General features: G+C 58.9%; 2 protein-coding genes across 2 annotated transcripts in view; one reads left to right on the plus strand and one right to left on the minus strand.

The window, feature by feature from the left end:
- The first annotated feature begins 1610 nt into the window (after positions 1–1610).
- On the plus strand, positions 1611–4237 carry LOC132497155 (steroid 21-hydroxylase). The gene is made up of 10 exons (XM_060110132.1): positions 1611–1818; positions 1905–1994; positions 2111–2265; positions 2351–2446; positions 2553–2654; positions 2757–2843; positions 3011–3211; positions 3517–3695; positions 3777–3880; positions 3972–4237. The coding sequence occupies exons 1-10, from the start codon at positions 1611–1613 to the stop codon at positions 4235–4237; spliced, it is 1488 nt and encodes a 495-aa protein (XP_059966115.1).
- A 217-nt stretch (positions 4238–4454) lies between these two features.
- Positions 4455–17865, minus strand: part of TNXB (tenascin XB) — a 60314-nt gene continuing 46903 nt past the window's right edge. The window contains exons 23-41 of the mRNA XM_060109182.1: positions 16129–16461; positions 13661–13984; positions 12923–13270; positions 11761–12048; positions 11120–11398; positions 9544–9831; positions 8204–8527; positions 7550–7885; positions 7143–7265; positions 6883–7026; positions 6571–6690; positions 6323–6466; positions 6102–6232; positions 5846–5978; positions 5599–5750; positions 5412–5508; positions 5159–5320; positions 4907–5070; positions 4455–4556 (exon numbers count right to left, since the gene is read on the minus strand). Coding sequence (XP_059965165.1) covers positions 4455–4556; positions 4907–5070; positions 5159–5320; positions 5412–5508; positions 5599–5750; positions 5846–5978; positions 6102–6232; positions 6323–6466; positions 6571–6690; positions 6883–7026; positions 7143–7265; positions 7550–7885; positions 8204–8527; positions 9544–9831; positions 11120–11398; positions 11761–12048; positions 12923–13270; positions 13661–13984; positions 16129–16461 — 3992 coding nt within the window. The remainder of the gene's footprint in view (positions 4557–4906; positions 5071–5158; positions 5321–5411; positions 5509–5598; positions 5751–5845; positions 5979–6101; positions 6233–6322; positions 6467–6570; positions 6691–6882; positions 7027–7142; positions 7266–7549; positions 7886–8203; positions 8528–9543; positions 9832–11119; positions 11399–11760; positions 12049–12922; positions 13271–13660; positions 13985–16128; positions 16462–17865) is intronic.

Genomic DNA, 17865 nt, shown 5'->3' on the forward strand with positions numbered 1-17865 from the left:
CAAAAGCTGGTCAGCATGGTGGTGGCATAAACCCACCTATGAGAGCCAAAGAGTCAGCTATAGTTGTCAACTATGAGGAAGGTGCCAGCTGTTGCCGCCCAATCCCAGAAGTCCCATGTTTTCTCCTTCCCAGTCCTGGGCATGGATCCAGGCTGAGCCTGAGCCTCTTCCATCAGGACCCCCAGAAGTTAACTCTTCAAGCTAGTGGGTAGCACAGCTGGAATCTCGACTCAGGCTCTCTGGTAGCACAGCCTTGCTCTGGTTGAAGCTCTGAGGTCGGTTCACAGAGCCAGGGATGGGGAATTGGGGGATGCGTGGACCGCAGGTCATCTGCCAGCCCTCACCCCATCCCCTAGGTGCCCCAACCTCTCACGGAGCCCTGCCCCCCCTCTTTAGCATGACCTCTCCTAAGCCCCTCAACTGCCTCCTCACCCATAAAAGTGGCCCCTGATAGCCCTACTTGGTCCACTAGGACCCCACCCCTTGTGGCAACGGCTCCCAGAATAGGGCTGGACCCCTGATCCCAGCTGTGGCTACCAAGTTCCTTCCTGCGGACTTTGGAATCTATGGGGAGCATGTTCATTCATGCCGGGAAACCCCACTTGCCCTGGTGCTAAACCTGTAATCTGTAGACTCTAACCGGGAAGGCAGTCCTGTTCTGCCTGCACCTGGGAGCACAATCAGCTTGACTGCAGAGTGGGAGGAGTCAGCAGACTAAGAGGACGGAGGAAGAGCGAGGAAGCAGCCCCGTCTCTAGGGCTTCTTTGTTCCCTATCCCTGGCCTTCCAAGGCCAGCGAGGTCCCTTCTACTTTCCTGCTCTTGGGTCCCGTGAGATACCCCGTATTTGTATAACAATTCTTAATTTTGGCTCAAGCCAGCTCAAGTGGGTCTCTTTTGCTTGCAACCAAAGAGCATTAGGTACATGGTAAGAGCTCCAAATTAAGGGACCATTTACTTCTTCATCTTCAACTTTTGAGAGTGAAATGAGGCGCTGTTAGTGATTACACTGGGACTACAGGTATAAACTGGGATAACGCAGGCAAACCAGGACATCTGGTTCCCCTATCTGTAAGTGAAAAGAAAAACACACAGATCACTTTCATCTCCTTTTGTTCTTCAGGCAATCTGGGAGGGCGTATTAGGCAGGGGTTGTCATTTTTCTCTCTGAGACAAAGTCTTAGGCAGGGGTTGTCATTTTTCTCTCTGAGACAAAGTCCGTGGCAGTAAGCTGGTCCCAGGTGGCAGGGTTGGGGGGTGCGGTGGGGATCGGGAGAGGGCTCAGTCCCAAGAGTGGACATGTTTTCTTTCTTGCATGGTTGATGTGGAGGCAGAAAGCTGATTCTGGCTGCTGAAGAAGGTCAGGGCTGTGTTTCCCTTCCTTTCTTCTTGATAGATGAACGGAAAAGGGCCTGCTCTTTGATATGTGGATTTTCGAAGGCCAAGAGGGCTGGTGCCATTCCAGGAATATACTATTTTGTGGGCGGGACAGTGGGCAAGGACCTGAGGGAAGGAGTCAAGGGAGGCCTCAGAACAGCCCAAGGAGCCAGATGGCTGGAGGTCTCAAGAGCTCCAAGTGGCCAGGCTTGGGCCCCTGCCTGCGTCTCCAGCCATGGTACTCGTAGGGCTGCTACTGCTGCTGCTGCTGCCCTTGCTAGTGGGCACTCGCTTGCTGTGGGGCCAGTGGAAGCTCAGGAGCCTCCACCTCCCACCTCTCGTCCCCGGCTTCCTGCACCTGCTGCAGCCCAACCTCCCCATCTATCTGCTTGGCCTGACTCAGAAACTCGGGCCCATCTACAGGCTCCGCCTTGGGCTGCAAGGTGAGCGTCTGCTCCCTCCCTCGCCCCACAGCGGTGTGGAGGTGGGGTCCTCTCCCTGCCGACACCCTGCTTTTCCTCTCCCCCAGATGTGGTGGTGCTGAACTCCAAGAGGACCATTGAGGAGGCCCTGATCAGGAAGTGGGTGGACTTTGCCGGCAGACCCCAGATACCATCCTGTAAGGGGTGGGGGGCATTTCTTGATGGAAGAAGCAGGGGCTATGGGAGGCAGGGAAGGTCAGGCCCGTGGCTTCCTTGGTCAGTTCGACCCCCTGCCCCCAACCCCTACTCACAGACCAGCTGGTGTCTCAGCACTGCCAGGACATCTCACTAGGGGACTACTCCCTGCTCTGGAAGGCCCACAAGAAACTCACGCGCTCAGCCCTGCTGCTGGGCGTCCGCAGCTCCATGGAGCCCCGGGTGGAGCAGCTGACCCAGGAGTTCTGTGAGGTGAGGCTCGGCTCCCACAGTTGGCCCAGGTCAGCTTCACCCCTCCCGGCAGCCCCCCTATTTAGTTCATGCTGCTTCTCCTCAGCGCATGAAAGCCCAGGCTGGTGCCCCCGTGACCATCCAGAAGGAATTCTCTCTCCTCACCTGCAGCATCATCTGTTACCTCACCTTTGGAGACAAGGTCAAGGCTCTCTTGCCCTCACATAGGCTTGGGCCGCCCCCCCCGCCAGCCCCTCCCTGACCCTCTCCTGGTCCTGAACCGAAAGGATTCCCTCCTTTTCCGGCAGGAGGACACCTTAGTACATGCCTTTCACGACTGTGTCCAGGACTTGATGAAAACCTGGGACCACTGGTCCATCCAAATTTTGGACATGGTTCCCTTTCTCAGGGTGAGGAGGTGGAGCCCCGACACACCTGGTGCTGGGAGACAGGGCGGAGGTGGGGAAGAGGCTCCCTTCCCAGCAGCTACACTCTCTTGCTGTCTGCCCCAGTTCTTCCCCAACCCCGGGCTCTGGAGGCTGAAGCAGGCCGTGGAGAACAGGGACCACATTGTAGAGAAGCAGCTGAGGCAGCACAAGGTGGGAACCGTGCGTGTACCGGGCTCCTCCGCAGCTCACAGCAGCGATGCTACCGCCCCAGAGCTAGGCAGCTTCTTTGGCACCCCACCAGTCCCGGACCTCTCTGCCCGCCGCTGAAGCCCCTCCCCAAGCCAGGCACTCAGGCTGGCTCCTCCTCCCCTCTCCAGGAGAGCATGGTGGCCGGCCAGTGGAGGGACATGATGGACTACATGCTCCAGGGGGTGGGGAAGCAAGGAGTGGAAGAGGGCCCCGGGCAGCTCCTTGAAGGGCACGTGCATATGTCCATGGTGGACCTTTTCATCGGTGGCACTGAGACCACGGCAAACACCCTTTCCTGGGCTGTGGCGTTCCTGCTTCACCACCCTGAGGTATGCCCTGGAGGCAGGCGAAAGGCTCCTTTCTGGCAGCCTGGCCAGGGCAGCGGGAACCCAGCTCGCTGAACCCGCCGCGGGCTGTGTTGGGAGGGGGCGGGGGGAGGGGAGTGAGTCCGGGGCGGGCTGTGCTGGGAGGGGGTTGGGGGGAGTGAGTCCGGGGCGGGCTGGGAGGGGGGTTCTCCTACTTGGCCCAGAGTCTCCGGTGAGCTGCTCCAGGGAGTGGTGGGAGGCTGGGCAGCCGTGGGTCGGCCAGCGGCAGGGCTCGGGCCCCGGACCTCGGGCTTGCCCCCCTTTCCCAGATTCAGCGGCGACTGCAGGAGGAGTTGGATCGCGAGCTGGGTCCCGGAGCCTCGGGCTCCCGAGTCCCATACAAGGACCGCGCTCGGCTGCCCTTGCTCAACGCCACCATCGCGGAGGTGCTGCGCCTGCGGCCCGTCGTGCCCCTGGCCCTGCCGCACCGCGCCACGCGGGCTAGCAGGTGACTCCCGAGTGGGGAGGGCCGAGTGGCAAAGGCCCCCGCGGGGTCCTGGCGGGCCTCTAACTTAACCCTACTCCTCAGCATCTTCGGCTACGACATCCCTGAGGGCATGGTTGTCATCCCCAACCTCCAAGGTGCCCACCTGGACGAGACGGTGTGGGAGCGGCCGCACGAGTTCTGGCCCGGTGCGTGGCGGGGCGGGTGCCCGCGGCGCGGGGGCGACGGAGGCCGAGCGCCGGCGGCCGCTGAAACCCGGCTCCGTCCTTCCGCCCGCAGACCGCTTCCTGGACCCGGGCGCGAACCCCAGCGCGCTGGCCTTTGGCTGCGGGGCGCGCGTGTGCCTGGGCGAGCCGCTGGCGCGCCTCGAGCTCTTCGTGGTGCTGGGGCAACTGCTGCAGGCCTTCACGCTGCTGTCGCCCGCGGGCGCCCTGCCCTCGCTGCAGCCCCATCCCTACTGCGGCGTCAACCTCAAGATTCAGCCTTTCCAGGTGCGGCTGCAGCCCCGGGGCGGCGGAGGCCGGGGCGTGGGCGAGCGCCAGTGACCAGTGACGGGGCCAGGACTCGCTGGCCTCGGTTTCTCCTTTTATTGCTCCCGTACAAACCCCTTCCCTCCCCCCTGTAAACATGGTGCTGTGAGATCGCGGGTGGAGAAGGCTTCCTCCGGTGGCTGGAAGGTGAAGGTGGCCCCCGGCCCTTCTCTGAGCGCAACCCCTCAGTGCTCGGCAGTCATAGTGGGGCGCTGGAGGGGTGAGCAGCGGCTCAGCCTCCCCTGCCCGGGGGCCGGTAGCTTCTTGGTCTCAGCTTCATCTCCGTGAAGGGCACGGAGAAGTCAAAGCCCTTCCAGTAGTACCAGCTCACTCCCTGGGAAGGGGTTGTTGAGAGAGAGAGTCAGAGCCTGACATCCCATCTGCTCCGACCTCCGCTCCCCTCCGGCGAGACGGTTCCCGCAGATCGATCAAGGATCCTCCCTCCCTTTATCCTTCTTAATCCTCAACTACAAAGGACTGAGGCTGAATCCTGAGCTGTCCCTTTACATCCAATAAATCATCTTCTCCTCGAGAAGACTTGCAGAGATTGGTATTTACTGTTCCATTTCACAGACAAGGGCCCTGGGGCGCTGAGTGGCTCAGTAACTTGTCTTGTCACACTGTGCGTCACAAACACCCAGGCAGCCTGAGCCCCAGCTCCGCGCTGTCTCCTGGGCCTCTCACCTGGTGGTCCACTGTGCTCCCGTAGAGCCCGTTGAGGTTGGCATAGTGGCAGTTCTTATACCACCAGGCCCCTCGGTAAGAGACGGCGCAGGAGATGAGCAAGTTGTTGGGGTCTCGGTCACGGGCAGAGAAGACACTGCCGCTGTGGTAGCTCATGGAGTCCCCTGGGCAGGGCGTGGAAGGAGCCGTGAGGGCCTCTCCCTCCCCATTCCCACCCCGTCCCTGCCCCCCGCCCCCCGGCCCAGCCCTCACCTGCAGTGCCATGGTAGCCTTCCAGGTGGAGACGGTAGTACTCATCGGCCGAGTCTACTTGGAAGGAGTCGTACTGGGCAAACACGGCCTCGTCCCCATCCCGCAGGTCCACACGCAAGGAGTAGTCGCCGGCTTTGGTCAGGCTGTGCAGGGCCTCGTTGCCTGGGGGTGGGGAATGTGTGCTCATCGGGGTCCTTGTGTCCACAGGGCCCCCATCCCTCCCCTGGTCCCGCAATCCCTGTGAGGCACTAACCCAGCCAGAACTCCTTGGAGATGTTCCCAAAACCATGGGCATAGTCCTCCCAGTCCCTCCAGAAGTCAGTTTTTCCATCCATGCGGCGCTGGAACACCTGGAAGCAGGTGGGGGCACCATCAGCCTATGGCCCCGGGCACAGCAACCCTGCCCTGTGCAGACCCCTGGGCTTCTGACTGCCACCCACCAGCCAGCCACCCCCATCAGTCTCCATGTCACAAAAGACGTTCAGGGGCCGCTCGCGGTTGCCGTTGAGGAAGATGGTGGTGGTCCTTGAGGTGCTGACCCCGTTCTGCGTCTCCTCCCCACAGTCCCGGGGGAAGGGGACCCGAAGTCCACCTGGGGAGAGGAGAGTGAGGGTCCAGTCCTTCTTCCAGATTCTAGACGCCCACTACACACTCAGCCCCCAACCTCAGGTCCCAGCGCCTGAGTACCAGTGGTGAAGGAAGTGGACACGGGTGGAGTGAAGCTGTGGTCCCACATGGCCCGGAGCCACACGCTATAGGGGGTGGAGGGAAAGAGGCCGTGAAGCTGGTGAGAGGTGATCCCTCCTGGGAGCAGGATCTCCTGTGGAGCAGACAAGGGCAGGTCAGGGGAGAGAGAGGCGGGCCCCACCCGGGAGGCAGACGCAGCACTTCCCGGACGGGAGCCCAGGGAGGGAGCTGGCCGGAGTGGCAGGGGTGAGGGCACCTGGGTCTGTCCACCAGGGGTGTTGAAGCTGAGCAGGTAGCCAGTTGGGGGGACTTGGGGCGCGGTCCAAGTGAGCAGGGCTGTGCGGGGGGTCACCTCCTTGGCCTCCAAGTCCTGGGGGGCCTCCAACCCTGGGAGGGGGAGGAAGAGAAGATGGAGATGAGGCCCATCCTGGCTTTCTTGCTCCTTCCCCGCCCCCCAGTGCACTTCACAGACCGTACCTGTGGTGAAGGTGATGCTGGCTGGGGAGGTGAGGTTGGGGCCCCGAAGACCATGCAGGGTCGCCGTGTAGTTGGTGTGGAGCACGAGGCCTTGCAGGGGGTAGTCCACGGCGCTGCCAGGGGCTGAGCCCTGTAGCGAGGGGGCTGGGAGAGGGAGTGGGGCATCAGCAGCTGCCCTGCCGGAGCCCAGCCTGCCCTCTGCTCTCCCACCCTGACCAGTCCCCTCCAGAGGCCTCAGCCCCGCTCACCTCCTGGGGCTGTGACCTTGAGGTCATAGGTATCCACCGGGGCCTGGGGGGGCTGCCAAAGCAGCAGGGCGGATCCTTCCGTCAAGTTCAGCGCACGCAGCTGGGTGGGGCCGTCAGGAACTGGGAGAAGGGAGGGGGCCCAGAGCTGTTCCCTGCTGCTCTCCCCCTCCTCGCCTTCCCAGGCTCTGCTGGACCTCTCATCTGCCACTGGCGCCTCCTACACCCCCTTTCCCTTTCCCCGTTCACTCTCAACTCCCACCCGTGCCCGCATTTTCTCCCCCTACTTCCTGCCCGGGTCCCAGACTGTCTCACCTGTGGTAAGGAAGCCTGTGAGAGGCTCACTCTCCTCAAAGCCACGGACGGAGACCACGGTCACGTCGTAGTGAGCGCCTGGGGCGAGCCCCTCGAGTTTCTGGGTCCGGGCTCGGCCATCCACCTGAAGACTCTGTGGCTCCCCTGAAAACACACTGGGCTGGGGAGGCGGCCAGGGAAGCAAGGAGGAGCTGCAGGGTGGGCAGAGTGCAGGGCGCAGGAGGAATGGGGCAAGGGACACACGGGCAAGAGGGTATCACCTCCATCTGCCAGCTGGTAGGAAACTTTGAAGCTGTCCACTCGGGACGGTGGGGGCGTCCAGCTGACCTTGGCTGACGTCTCCCCGATCTCGCTGAACTGGAGGTCACGGGGGCGCTCCAGAGCTGACGGGACAGAGGTGCCAAGGAATCATGGTGAGGGCAGAGGGCAGGGAGGCTCCTGCCCCGGGCTTCCCACCCTCCTTCTTCTCCCTGGGCCCCTCGGCCTCCGGACGTGCTCACCACCCCGCCTTTCCTCTAGGCCTAGAGATGGAAGCCGCCCCGCAGACTCCAAGCTCGCCACCACTCACCAACTTCCCCTCTGGCTGAGGCACTAGGTGCCACCCTAGGGAGTACAGAGACCCCCCACTTTGGGGCAGCATGTGTATGTGCCCAGCATGGGGCCTTACCTGGGCTGAGGGTCCGGGCTGTGCTCTGGACGCCATCGGCCTTGTGAGGCCCACGCAGCCCATACAACGTAAGGGTGTACAGGGTCCCTGGACTCAGGTCCCAGAGCACGGCCGAGCGCCGTGTTCCTGGCACCGTCAGCTCCCGCTGCAGCGGGGCACGTGGATGCAGCTCCAGAGTGCTCAGTGACGGGACCCCAAAGCGGAGCAGGAAGGAGTCAAAGGCCTTGGGTGGGGCCTCCCAGTTGAGCCGCAGCGAATTGGTGGTCACATCGGTCACCGACAGGTGGGACAGGCGGGGCCCTGGCTCTCCGGGGGTCTGCCCAGCAGGAGCTGGCCCTGCAGAGTGGGTGGGAAGGAAGGCTTTGGAGACTGAAGCACACCAGCTAGGCGACCTGGGGCTAGATCCCTTCCACCACCCCACCCTGGCCCTCATTTCCTCATCTGCAAAATGGAGCTAACGAGGGGCTGGCACCCACGGGTCGGACATGATGACAACATGTATGTGTCGAGCCGAAGGCTGTGTACGCGCCCCTTCCTCCCTCCATGGCGCCCTCGTGGTGTTCTTTCCCTATGGTCACCGCTTCTGGGCACCCCCTTTCGCCTCTTCAGTCCCAGACTAGAGGCAGGCAAGGCCAGGCCCTACCCTGACGGTACCTGTGGTGCCCTCGGCTGAGACGGGCCCCAGGCGCTTCCCTTCACGCAAGCCGTAGAGGAAGAACTTGTAGGAGGTGCTGGGCTCCAGGCCTGACACGAGGACCTTGTTCTGGTCGCCACCCACGAGCAAGGCCTGGGGCTCCCCACCTGTGCTCTGATACTGGACCACGAAGGAGTCAAAGGGGCCTTGGGCCACGCTCCATGAGAGGCGCAGGGAGTCCGGGGACACGTCCTTCACTGCCAGTGCCCCTAGGCGGGGCCCTTCAGGGGGCTCGGGGGCCTCCGTGGCCAGGTGCCAGGGTGCTGGCATGTCCTCTTCCGGGGCTGTGTGGGAGAAGCCCAGAGAGAAGCTGAGCGGGGTTGGGGGGGGGGGCGGGGGGGCGGGGCCCTCCCACTTCATCTCACCCTCCAGAGAGGGGATTGGGGCTGGCCGAGGCAGGGGACCTCATGGTCCCGGCCACGGCAGCGTGGAGAGAAGACAGGGACTGAGGCTCTCCTAACATCTTCCTTCTCCTGAATCTGCCACATCCCTGCTTGGGCACTGACTCCTGCCACCTCTCGGCCTCTCTGAGTGCCAGCCCAGTGGCCCCATGACCTCTCTGTGGGGCTCCTTTGCTGTCGGAATCTGGTGCTTGCTTTCTCCTTCTTCACCCCTATGTCTCAGCGTGCCCCACTCTAGAGGTCTGCACGGGCCCTGTTCCCTCCCCAACCTGCCAGGGCGCCTGGTGCCATGGCTTGAGGCAGGACTAACTCAGTCCCTCCCTGAGCTCAGGGCACGTGGTCCTCCCTGCTGAGAAGAGCTGAGGATGGAACTGGCTGGTGAACTCGAAGGGCGCATCCTGCCAGCCAGGTCGGCCCCGCCACCACCAGGCTGATTTGAGGTGGGTGTTAGGAAATCTGGAAGGGGAACTCCATCAGTGCAGCCACTCCTGGTGGTTTCTATGCCCTTGGCCTGCTTTGTTTTCCAGTAATTTTCCATTTGAGAAAATGCTCCTGACTCATCCACGGGAGGGGGTTTGCCCTCATCTGGGCAAGGCCAGAGTGCCAGGAGGTAAGAGCTGCCCCGGTAGAGTAATGGGGAGCAGCCGGCAGCACTGGGGCTGGGCGGGGGTCGCAGATCGGGGACCGCTGCCAGGGCTTTGCCTTGCCACCTGTCCTGGCTCCTGCTTCGGACCGACCCCTCGATCACGCTGGTTCCGAGGATCTCCCTCCCCTGAGCCCTGTGCAGGGCCCCCTTGCCGCTCTACCTCGCCCACTCGTGCCAGGCCTTCAGCACAGAGGTGTGAGGACACCCACTCAGGCCGGTTGGCTAGGACCAAGCAGGACAGCCTCCTGCTCACCTGTCATTCCCAGGACAGAGACGGGGCCCAGGTGCTGTCCTCTGAGGAGCCCATAGAGCAGAAACTTGTATTTCCTGCCAGGCTCCAGGCCCTCTATGGTGACCTCCCTCTGGTCTGCGGCCACAGGCACCACTGAGGGCTGCCCATCTGTGTCCCTGTACTGGACCACAAAGGAGTCAAAGGGGCCCTGGGCCACTGTCCACAAGAGGCGCAGAGAATGTGAGGTCTCATCTGTCACTGTCAGCTCCCCCAGGCGGGGTGGGCGCTGCCGCTCCTTCTTCAGGGGAGCTGTCGGGAGAGCGGGGGCGCAGGGAGAAAACCTTAGTTAAGAGCTGCCTTCACCTCAGCCCTGGCAACTTCTGGGAGGAGGGAGGGTCAGCCACCTGGGGAGACAGGCAGGCTGCTCCAGCCCTGCCTTGAACGAAGGAGCCCAGTTTTTTCCTCGGGAGGCTGCTGTCCAAACTCCTTTCTGCCCCCACTCCCCCACTCTGAGATCAGCGTGCAGTAAATGCATAAAAGAGCACCTCGTGAGAGAGTTGCGGCTGGGATTGCAGGAAGGGCCTCAGTTTCCCTCTGACCCCCAGCCCCCCAGAGCAGGAGTGTGGCCAGAGCTGGGAAAGGCTCCCAGAGGGTGTCTGGGTTGTCAGGGAGATGCCCCCAAATAGTCAGAGCTGGGCGGGACAGCCAGCCAAGCTCACGGGCTCCCATTGCCCAGCCATAAACTCGCCCTCACTCACCATCAGCCTGGGCCCGCCTTTCCACCTGCTTCCCCAGCCCTGCACTAACACCACTAGACCAGGGTAGCTGGGTCAGGCAGGGGGAGAAGCCAGGGGCAGAGCTGAGCAGACAAAGGGTAGAGCAGAACACAAAAGAGACGTGTCCAGCTGGGTGTGGGCACAGCCTGTACCCAGTCCCCACAATGAAGGTCTGGGGAAGAGAATTACAGAGTCTGAGAGCCCCAGGCCCCAACTGGCCGTGCGCCCCATCCTTGTCTGGCCAGGGTGACTCATGGTTCTGGAGGTGGGGTTAGGGTCAGTGACCCACCTCCATCCCTTCCTCGGGGGCTGAGTATTGGGCACAAGACACCAGATTTTTCCATAGTCTTTTTGCAGCCAAACCCTCCCATATTTTCCACTTCTTGCCATAGGGCTGGAATGAAGGGAGGAGGATGTGAACATTTATTGAGCCCCAGTAGATTTTAGTCATAACCGTCATGCAGGTGTGGACACTGAGGTTCAAAGAAAAGAAGTGGCCTGTTGAAGGCCACACAGCTGGCAATCAGAATTTGAACACAGGTCTGCTTGGCTCCAAAGTCTGAGTTATTTTTATTATACTGCCAATCAGTGAATGAAGGAAATAAATGCTTGGAACAGTGCCTGACATTCAGTAGGGACTCAATAAATCTTTGCTTTTGGCGTTAGGCTTGTCATGCCAAGGCTGAAGAGTGGAGAATAAACTTTGTGGGAAGGCCCCGGGGCCAACTCTGGGGGCTCAGATGAAAGGAAGCTCAGGAAAAAGGCGGGGGGTGGGGGGTGGGGTGGGTGGGGAGTGGGATGGAGGCAGGGCCAGGGCTCACCCGTGCTGCCTTCAGCAGAGATGGGGCCCAGTCGTTTCCTGCCTGCCAGCCCATAGAGCAGAAACTTGTATTTGCTATTGGGCTCCAGGCCGGGGATGGTGATCAAGCGCTGGTCTGAGGCCACAGGCACCACGTGGGGCTTCCCGTCCCTGTCCTTGTACTGAACCACGAAGGAGTCAAATTCGCCCTCGGGGACTGTCCAGGAGAGGCCCACGGAGTCCGGGGTCACGTCCGTCACTGTCAGCTCCCCCAGGCGGAGAGAAGGTTTAGTGTCCGGGACTGGAAAAGAGAGAGGTGCGTGGAACGTGACAGAAATGAAGCCGACAGAGCCTCCTCGGGGCGCTAGGGCTCTGGGCGCTGGTTCTGGGTGTGGGAGGGGGTGACCGGGTCACATGTCAGGAAGAGGGAAGGCAGAGGAGTAGGGATAAAAGAGGAGCCAGGCAAGAAAGCAAGTGTCCCTCAGGATGTAAGAGGAGTAGGGTGGGAATGAGGGGTAACGGGGGTACTCAGGACCTGGATTTCGCTGGACCCAGTAAATAAATGGATCTGGAGTGTGGAGCACAGAAACGTGAAATTCCACAAGGGAGTGGGGGATGGTCAGGGGCCTCCAGGGTTAAAGGCGGCCTCCAGCCCTCACTCACGGGTCTTTGCGTCTGCAGAGACTGGACCGTGTTGTTTCTCATCCTGGAGTCCGAAGAGTAGGAACTTGTACTTGTGGCCCGGGGCCAGACCCGAAACCGAGACCTCTCGGAGGTGTCCACCCACGGGCACTGCCTGGGGCTGCCCCTGTGCATCCTTGTATCGGACCAGGAAGGAGCTGAAGGGGCCCTGGTCCAGTGTCCAGGAGAGGTGCACTGTGTCTGAGGTCACGGCTGCCACAACCAGCTCCCCCAGGCGGGGTGCCCCGGGGGGCTCTGTATTCAGGGAGGCTGGAACAGAGCAGAGGAGGCTGTGGTCAATGGCAGGACCCTGGGCCAGAGAGGGAAGGCTGTCCCCCGGCTATGAAATGAACATCGGTAGCAAACTCTTCTAACTGCTTAACATGTCCCAGGCATTGCTGTAAGCAGTTCACAAACAGTACACTTAATCCTCACACAACAGATGAAGTAGATGCTTTTATCCTTATCACCCTCATTTGATGGGCATCTGCGGCACAGAGAGGTTAAGAAACATTAGAAAATCACACAGCGCCTTCAGAGCAGGATTCAAACCTAGAGAACCTGATTCTGTAGCCACGTTCCGAGCCACTAAAATGCTTGGTTAGGGAGACTGAGGAAGCCACACATGAACAACTGAGCAAGTTTGAGCTGCCAGATCAAGAAGACAGGAAGAGGGCCTCCCTGGTGGCGCAAGTGGTTGAGAGTCCGCCTGCCGATGCAGGGGATACGGGTTCGTGCCCCGGTCTGGGAGGATCCCATATGCCGAGGAGCGGCTGGGCCCGTGAGCCATGGCCGCTGAGCCCGCGCGTCCGGAGCCTGCGCGTCCGGAGCCTGTGCTCCGCAACGGGGGAGGCCACAACAGTGAGAGGCCCGCATACCGCAGAAAAAAAAAAAAAAAAAAAAAAAAAAAAAAGAAGACAGGAAGAAAGCTGAAACGTACGAGGCACAGGCTACGTGCCCAGCTGACCCTGAACACACTGTCCACCAGCCCTCGCTCAATTCAAGGATGAGGCGGGATTGTCAGCACCACGTGAGAAAAGAAAGGGACCCAGAGGCCCATTTGTGAGGAGTGCTGAGATCCAAAGGGGGAAACAAGAGAGCAACAGAGGGAAACCTGGGAGTCAGTGCCTGCCCCCTCACTCACCGGTCACGCCCACGGTGGACACGGGACCCACACGCCGCGCCCCGTGCAGGCCGTACAGGTGCATCTTGTACTTGCGCCCGGGCTCCAGGCCCCCAGCGGTCACCTCACTTTCCTCACCCCCGACACGCACCACCTGGGGCCCGTCCCTGCCCTTGTACTGGACGGTGAAGGAATCAAAGTGGCCCTGGGGGACGGTCCAGGAGAGGCTCAGCGAGTCCGGGGAGGATCCTGTCACCGTCAGCTCCCCCAGGAGGGGCTCCTCAGGGGCCTCCGAGGCCTCTGTGTTGGGTTCTGTGGGGCTGGGGGTCTCCTCCATCTCTGTGGGGCTGGGGGTGTCTTCCTCTGCAGCTGAGAAGGAGAGACACAGAGAGGGTGAGGCAGGGTCCTAGGTAATGTCCTCGGGTCTCCTCCCAAGCCTTGGCCCCAGCTCCGGGCCCTGAAGTCAGTTCAGAGAAGCCTGTCCTTGGGGCTGGGTGGTCCTGCTCAGCTGACATCTCATAAACATGCCTGGAGCCTCCGGCGTCAGCTGTGGGGGACCAGGGCAGCCACCAGCATGGCTCACAGAGGCCCTTCTCTGCCCAGGGGGACACACTGGTCCTCAGGGAGCCTGGAGGAGGCACAAAGGGCACCATGGCTCAGCCTCGAGTAGAGGGGCCTCCTGCACCCCACTCACCCATCACCTGAGAGAGGGTGATCCTCCCACGAGGTCCCACCCTGGGGCTTCCACCATCCACTCACTTGTCACCCCGATGACAGAGACGGGGCCCACGCGCCGGCTGTCACGGAAGCCGTACAGGTTCATCTTGTACTTGTGGTCTGGCTCCAGGCCCGAGATGGTGACCCCGTCCTGGTGCCCCGGCACCCTCACAGCCTTGGGCTGCCCGTCCCCGTTCTTGTACTGGATCAGGAAGTGGTCAAACTGGCCCTCAGGGATGGTCCAGGAGAGGCTCAGGGATTCGGGGGTGGCGTCTGTCACTGCCAGCTCCCCCAGGTGCGGCTTGACAGGAGGCTCGGGGGCCGCAGTGGATGGGGCTTGGGTGGTCATGGCTTTGTAGTCTGGATCTGGACAGAGACATACAGGACAGGTGTGGTCTCCTCAGTCCTCAGCTCAGCATATAAAGTGGTGTATTACAAAAATAAAATAATAAGGAACAGGATGTGTCCACAGTAGCTCTAACTCTTATTCTTTCTGGTCCCTATAATGTCGGCCTTCCTGTCACCTCACCCTCATCCGCCCTGCCCTCGTCCCCTACCTACCAGCACCCCTCCTAGGACACAGGCTCACATGGCCACTGTGCTCTGGGCCTCCCTCCACTGGGGTCTCGTTGGCATATACTCCCTTTGGCTAATGTCTTGCCTCCCAATCAGCTTAGAACCCCTGCCCCACTTCTCCAATCAGAAACCTGGAGTCTTGGGCTTCCCTGGTGGCGCAGTGGTTGAGAATCTGCCTGCCAATGCAGGGGACACGGGTTCGAGCCCTGGTCTGGGAAGATCCCACATGCTGTGGAGCAACTGGGCCCGTGAGCCACAATTACTGAGCCTGCGCATCTGGAGCCTGTGCTCCGCAACAAGAGAGGCCGCGATAGTGAGAGGCCCGCGCACCGCGATGAAGAGTGGCCCCTGCTTGCCACAACTAGAGAAAGCCCTCGCACAGAAGCGAAGACCCAACACAGCCATAAATAAATAAATTAATAATAAAAAAAAAAGAAACCTGGAGTCTTCCTGGATCTGTTCCTGTCCCCAGCTGCCATCAGACTCCGAGCGTCCAATTCTCTCTCCCAAGTTCCTCCTGTGTCTCCTCACTCCCCACACCTGCAGCCCCACCATCCCTGACTGGGCCGCCCTTACCTGTCACCTGGGTTATCACCTCCCCATGGGTCTCTCTGCCTCCCTTGTCCATCTGTTCTTCACAGGAAGCCAGAATGAGCCTTTAGAGGCACATCTGATGGTGTCAGTCTCAGCTTAAAACTGTGCAGCAACCCTCTTTATCCCCTGGAGAAATCCCTGGCTTCCTGAGCTCTCCACCCCTATCTCTTCCTACCTCTCCACCCCGACCTCAAGACTATCTCCCCCACTCAGAGGATTTCATACAAAGTCCTCTCATGTGCCGTGACGTTCCTAGTTTCCAGGCTTTGTACCAGCTGTGATGTTGACCTGATGCACCCTTCATCTTATCTCTAGGTGTCACCAAGCAACGCCTGCCCGACCTCAGGTCTCAGCTGTCCCGTGGGAACCCGTGGGCAGGCAGGTGGGCGTAGGCATCGCTGCCCAGTCTTGGTCTGGCCGCGGGGCTTCCTGTCATATACACATCCCCCTTTGCTCCATTTGCTGGTTCACAGCCTGTCTGTGAGCCCTAAAGGATAAGAACTGGTTTCTCTGCCGTATCCAAGGTTTCTCTCAGTGAACTTCCTCAGGACTTGGCTCAGGCCACCCACATCTTTGTTGAACCATAGGCGTCATAAGTCTGTTAATACCCAAACGATGAGGCTAGGGGGCGTTTCAGTCAAGACACTGCATTCTGAGCATGCTCTGTCTTCCTCCACAGCCTCCAGTCAACTACACAGAGGCTGAGCCTCTGAGAGGACTCAGGGATGCAAGTATGATTCTGTTCAATAGATTCTAAGAAAGTGTCCAATTCCTTTGTTGTGAGAAGCTTTAGCAAAGTGTGGTCCTTGGACCAGCAGCATCAGCATCATGGAGGATTTTATTTGCTTTTTTTTTGGCTGCATCGGGTCTTAGCTCTGGCACGTGGGATCTTGTGGCGGCATGTGGCATCTTTCATTGTGGCACACGGGCTTCTCTCTCTAGTTGTGGTGCACGGCCTCAGTAGTTGTGGCACTCGGGCTCTCTAGCTGTGGCTCGTGTGCTCGGTAGTTGCAGCGCGCGGGCTTAGTTGCCCTGTGGCATGTGGGATCTTAGTTCCCTGACCAGGGATTGAACCTGCGTGCCCTGCGTTGGAAGGCACATTCTTAACCACTGGACCACCAGGGAAGTCCCTCATGGAAGATTTTAGAAATGCAGAATCTCTGGCCCCAGCCCAAATCTGAATCTGAATCTGCCCTTTAACAAGATCCCCAGGCCATCTGATGTCCTAAAGAAGATGTGCTGTCTAGAATATTTATGTTTTCACAAAGATGGTAATAAAGGGAGACTCTTCCAGGACCTGTCTTCCCCACCCTGCATCCCACTTCCCCAAATTCACTTACCAGTCACGCCCACGGTGGACACGGGACCCACACGCTGTCCCCCGTGCAGTCCATACAGGTGCATCTTGTACTTGCTCCCGGGCTCCAGGCCCCCAATGGTCACCTCACTCTCTTCACCCCTGACACGCACCACCTGGGGCCGCCCATCCTTATCCTTGTACTGGACGGTGAAGGAGTTGAAGTGGTCCTGGGGGACAGTCCAGGAGAGGCTCAGCGAGTCTGGGGAGGATCCTGTCACCGTCAGTTCCCCCAGGAGAGGCTCTGTGGGGGGCTCCGGGGCCTCTGTGCTGGGTTCTGTGGGGCTGGGGGTCTCCTCCACAACCTCCTGGAGGGCTGAGAAGAGAGATTGGGGGTAGAGGCTTAGATGGTGACTTGCCCTGCTTGCACCCAGCAGGATACTCCTCAGGCTGCAGGACTGGAGTCTTGCTCAGCCTCTGGGTGCGCCATTTGGTGACTCCATGCTAGAGATACTGAGACGGGCTTGACCCCATCACATACTGGCTGGCAGGCACCATGAACCTTCAGAAGGCAATTCAGACCTACATGTCAGGAGCCAAAATACTGCTCATTTCCTTCGACCCAATAATCTCATTTCTGGGCAGCTATCCTAAGAAAATTATTAAAAAGCAGGAAAAGTTGTATCACAGGAGTTCACTTTGGGATTATTCATGACAGCAAAATGTGTCAGGGCTCCAAAGGAACCACAGAAGAAGATTAATTTTATTATGGCACTTTCACCATGAAGCATCCAAGAACCATTAAAATGATGATTAATGCAGGTTGTGTAGCCACAGGATAAATGCTCCCAGTGTAACTTGCGTACAAAAAAAGTAAGAGCCAAGAATTATATGAATACTCTGCAACCTTAAAACATGTGCTGCATGGAAAATGCAGAGAGAGAGAGGATGTGTTACGTACTTTGTTATGAATGGTGGTTCTTGGGTCAGAAGGTGGTCCAATAAGAGATTTTTTTCCCTACCTTCCAAACTTTCCATCATGTTGCTATATTCTTTTCACAGAAAAATACAGACTTAAAAAGAAATCCTGAGTTATAAAAATTAGTAAGCTGGTGGAGGATGTGGATGGGGACATGGGTCCCTCTGTACTTCGCATGTGCTTGTGATTTGCATGATAGCGGGTTCCTCTGTCTGGAGTATCTTCAGGAGAGGAGAGTGACCCTCACAGAGGCAGCGACTCCCCCCCGCAAAAGACTGACTCACAGAGGGGCTGTGTTCTTCCAACATGCAGAGGAACTCTGATGAAATACTGTCACAAGGCATAAGAATCTGGCTGACAGCGACCTAGAGAAGCCAGCCTGACTGCAATTTTGGAATTTAATTCATCTTGTGATTTTTTTCTCCTAATTTCTTAGAGACTAGAAATTGTAACTTTTTCATAATCAGAAATAAGTTGCAAGAATGATGAGGGGGAAAGACAGAAGGAATACAAGAGAGGAGAAGACATTTTGAAAATTTTTTTTCCTGATTATAAAAGAAACGCTTGTCATTTAAGAAAACGACACATAATGGAATAAAACAGAAAAAAAAAGTACTGGAACATTCTATCCTGTCTCACAAACCATGCATCCCACGGGCGTTTCCTTCCAGTTGTCTTACCATGCAAGTTATTTTCAAGTGGTTGTGATTAGTCTCCTTACAAAAATTTTAAACTCTTCCTTTATTGTAATAATAAAAAGTAATTGTCTTATGTTGAAACATTTCAATGATGCCATAATAG

The sequence above is a fragment of the Mesoplodon densirostris genome, chromosome 10 (genome assembly GCF_025265405.1).
Source record: "Mesoplodon densirostris isolate mMesDen1 chromosome 10, mMesDen1 primary haplotype, whole genome shotgun sequence".
NCBI classification, from domain to species: domain Eukaryota; kingdom Metazoa; phylum Chordata; class Mammalia; order Artiodactyla; family Ziphiidae; genus Mesoplodon; species Mesoplodon densirostris.

Excerpts from the sequence above, each read along its gene's own strand:
- LOC132497155 (XM_060110132.1), top strand. The coding sequence starts at position 1,611 with ATGGTACTCGTAGGGCTGCTACTGCTGCTGCTGCTGCCCTTGCTAGTG. Across the intron at positions 2,447-2,552 it reads ACCTCACCTTTGGAGACAAG|GAGGACACCTTAGTACATGC; the intron begins GTCAAGGCTCTC and ends CTTTTCCGGCAG. Across the intron at positions 2,844-3,010 it reads AGCAGCTGAGGCAGCACAAG|GAGAGCATGGTGGCCGGCCA; the intron begins GTGGGAACCGTG and ends TCCCCTCTCCAG.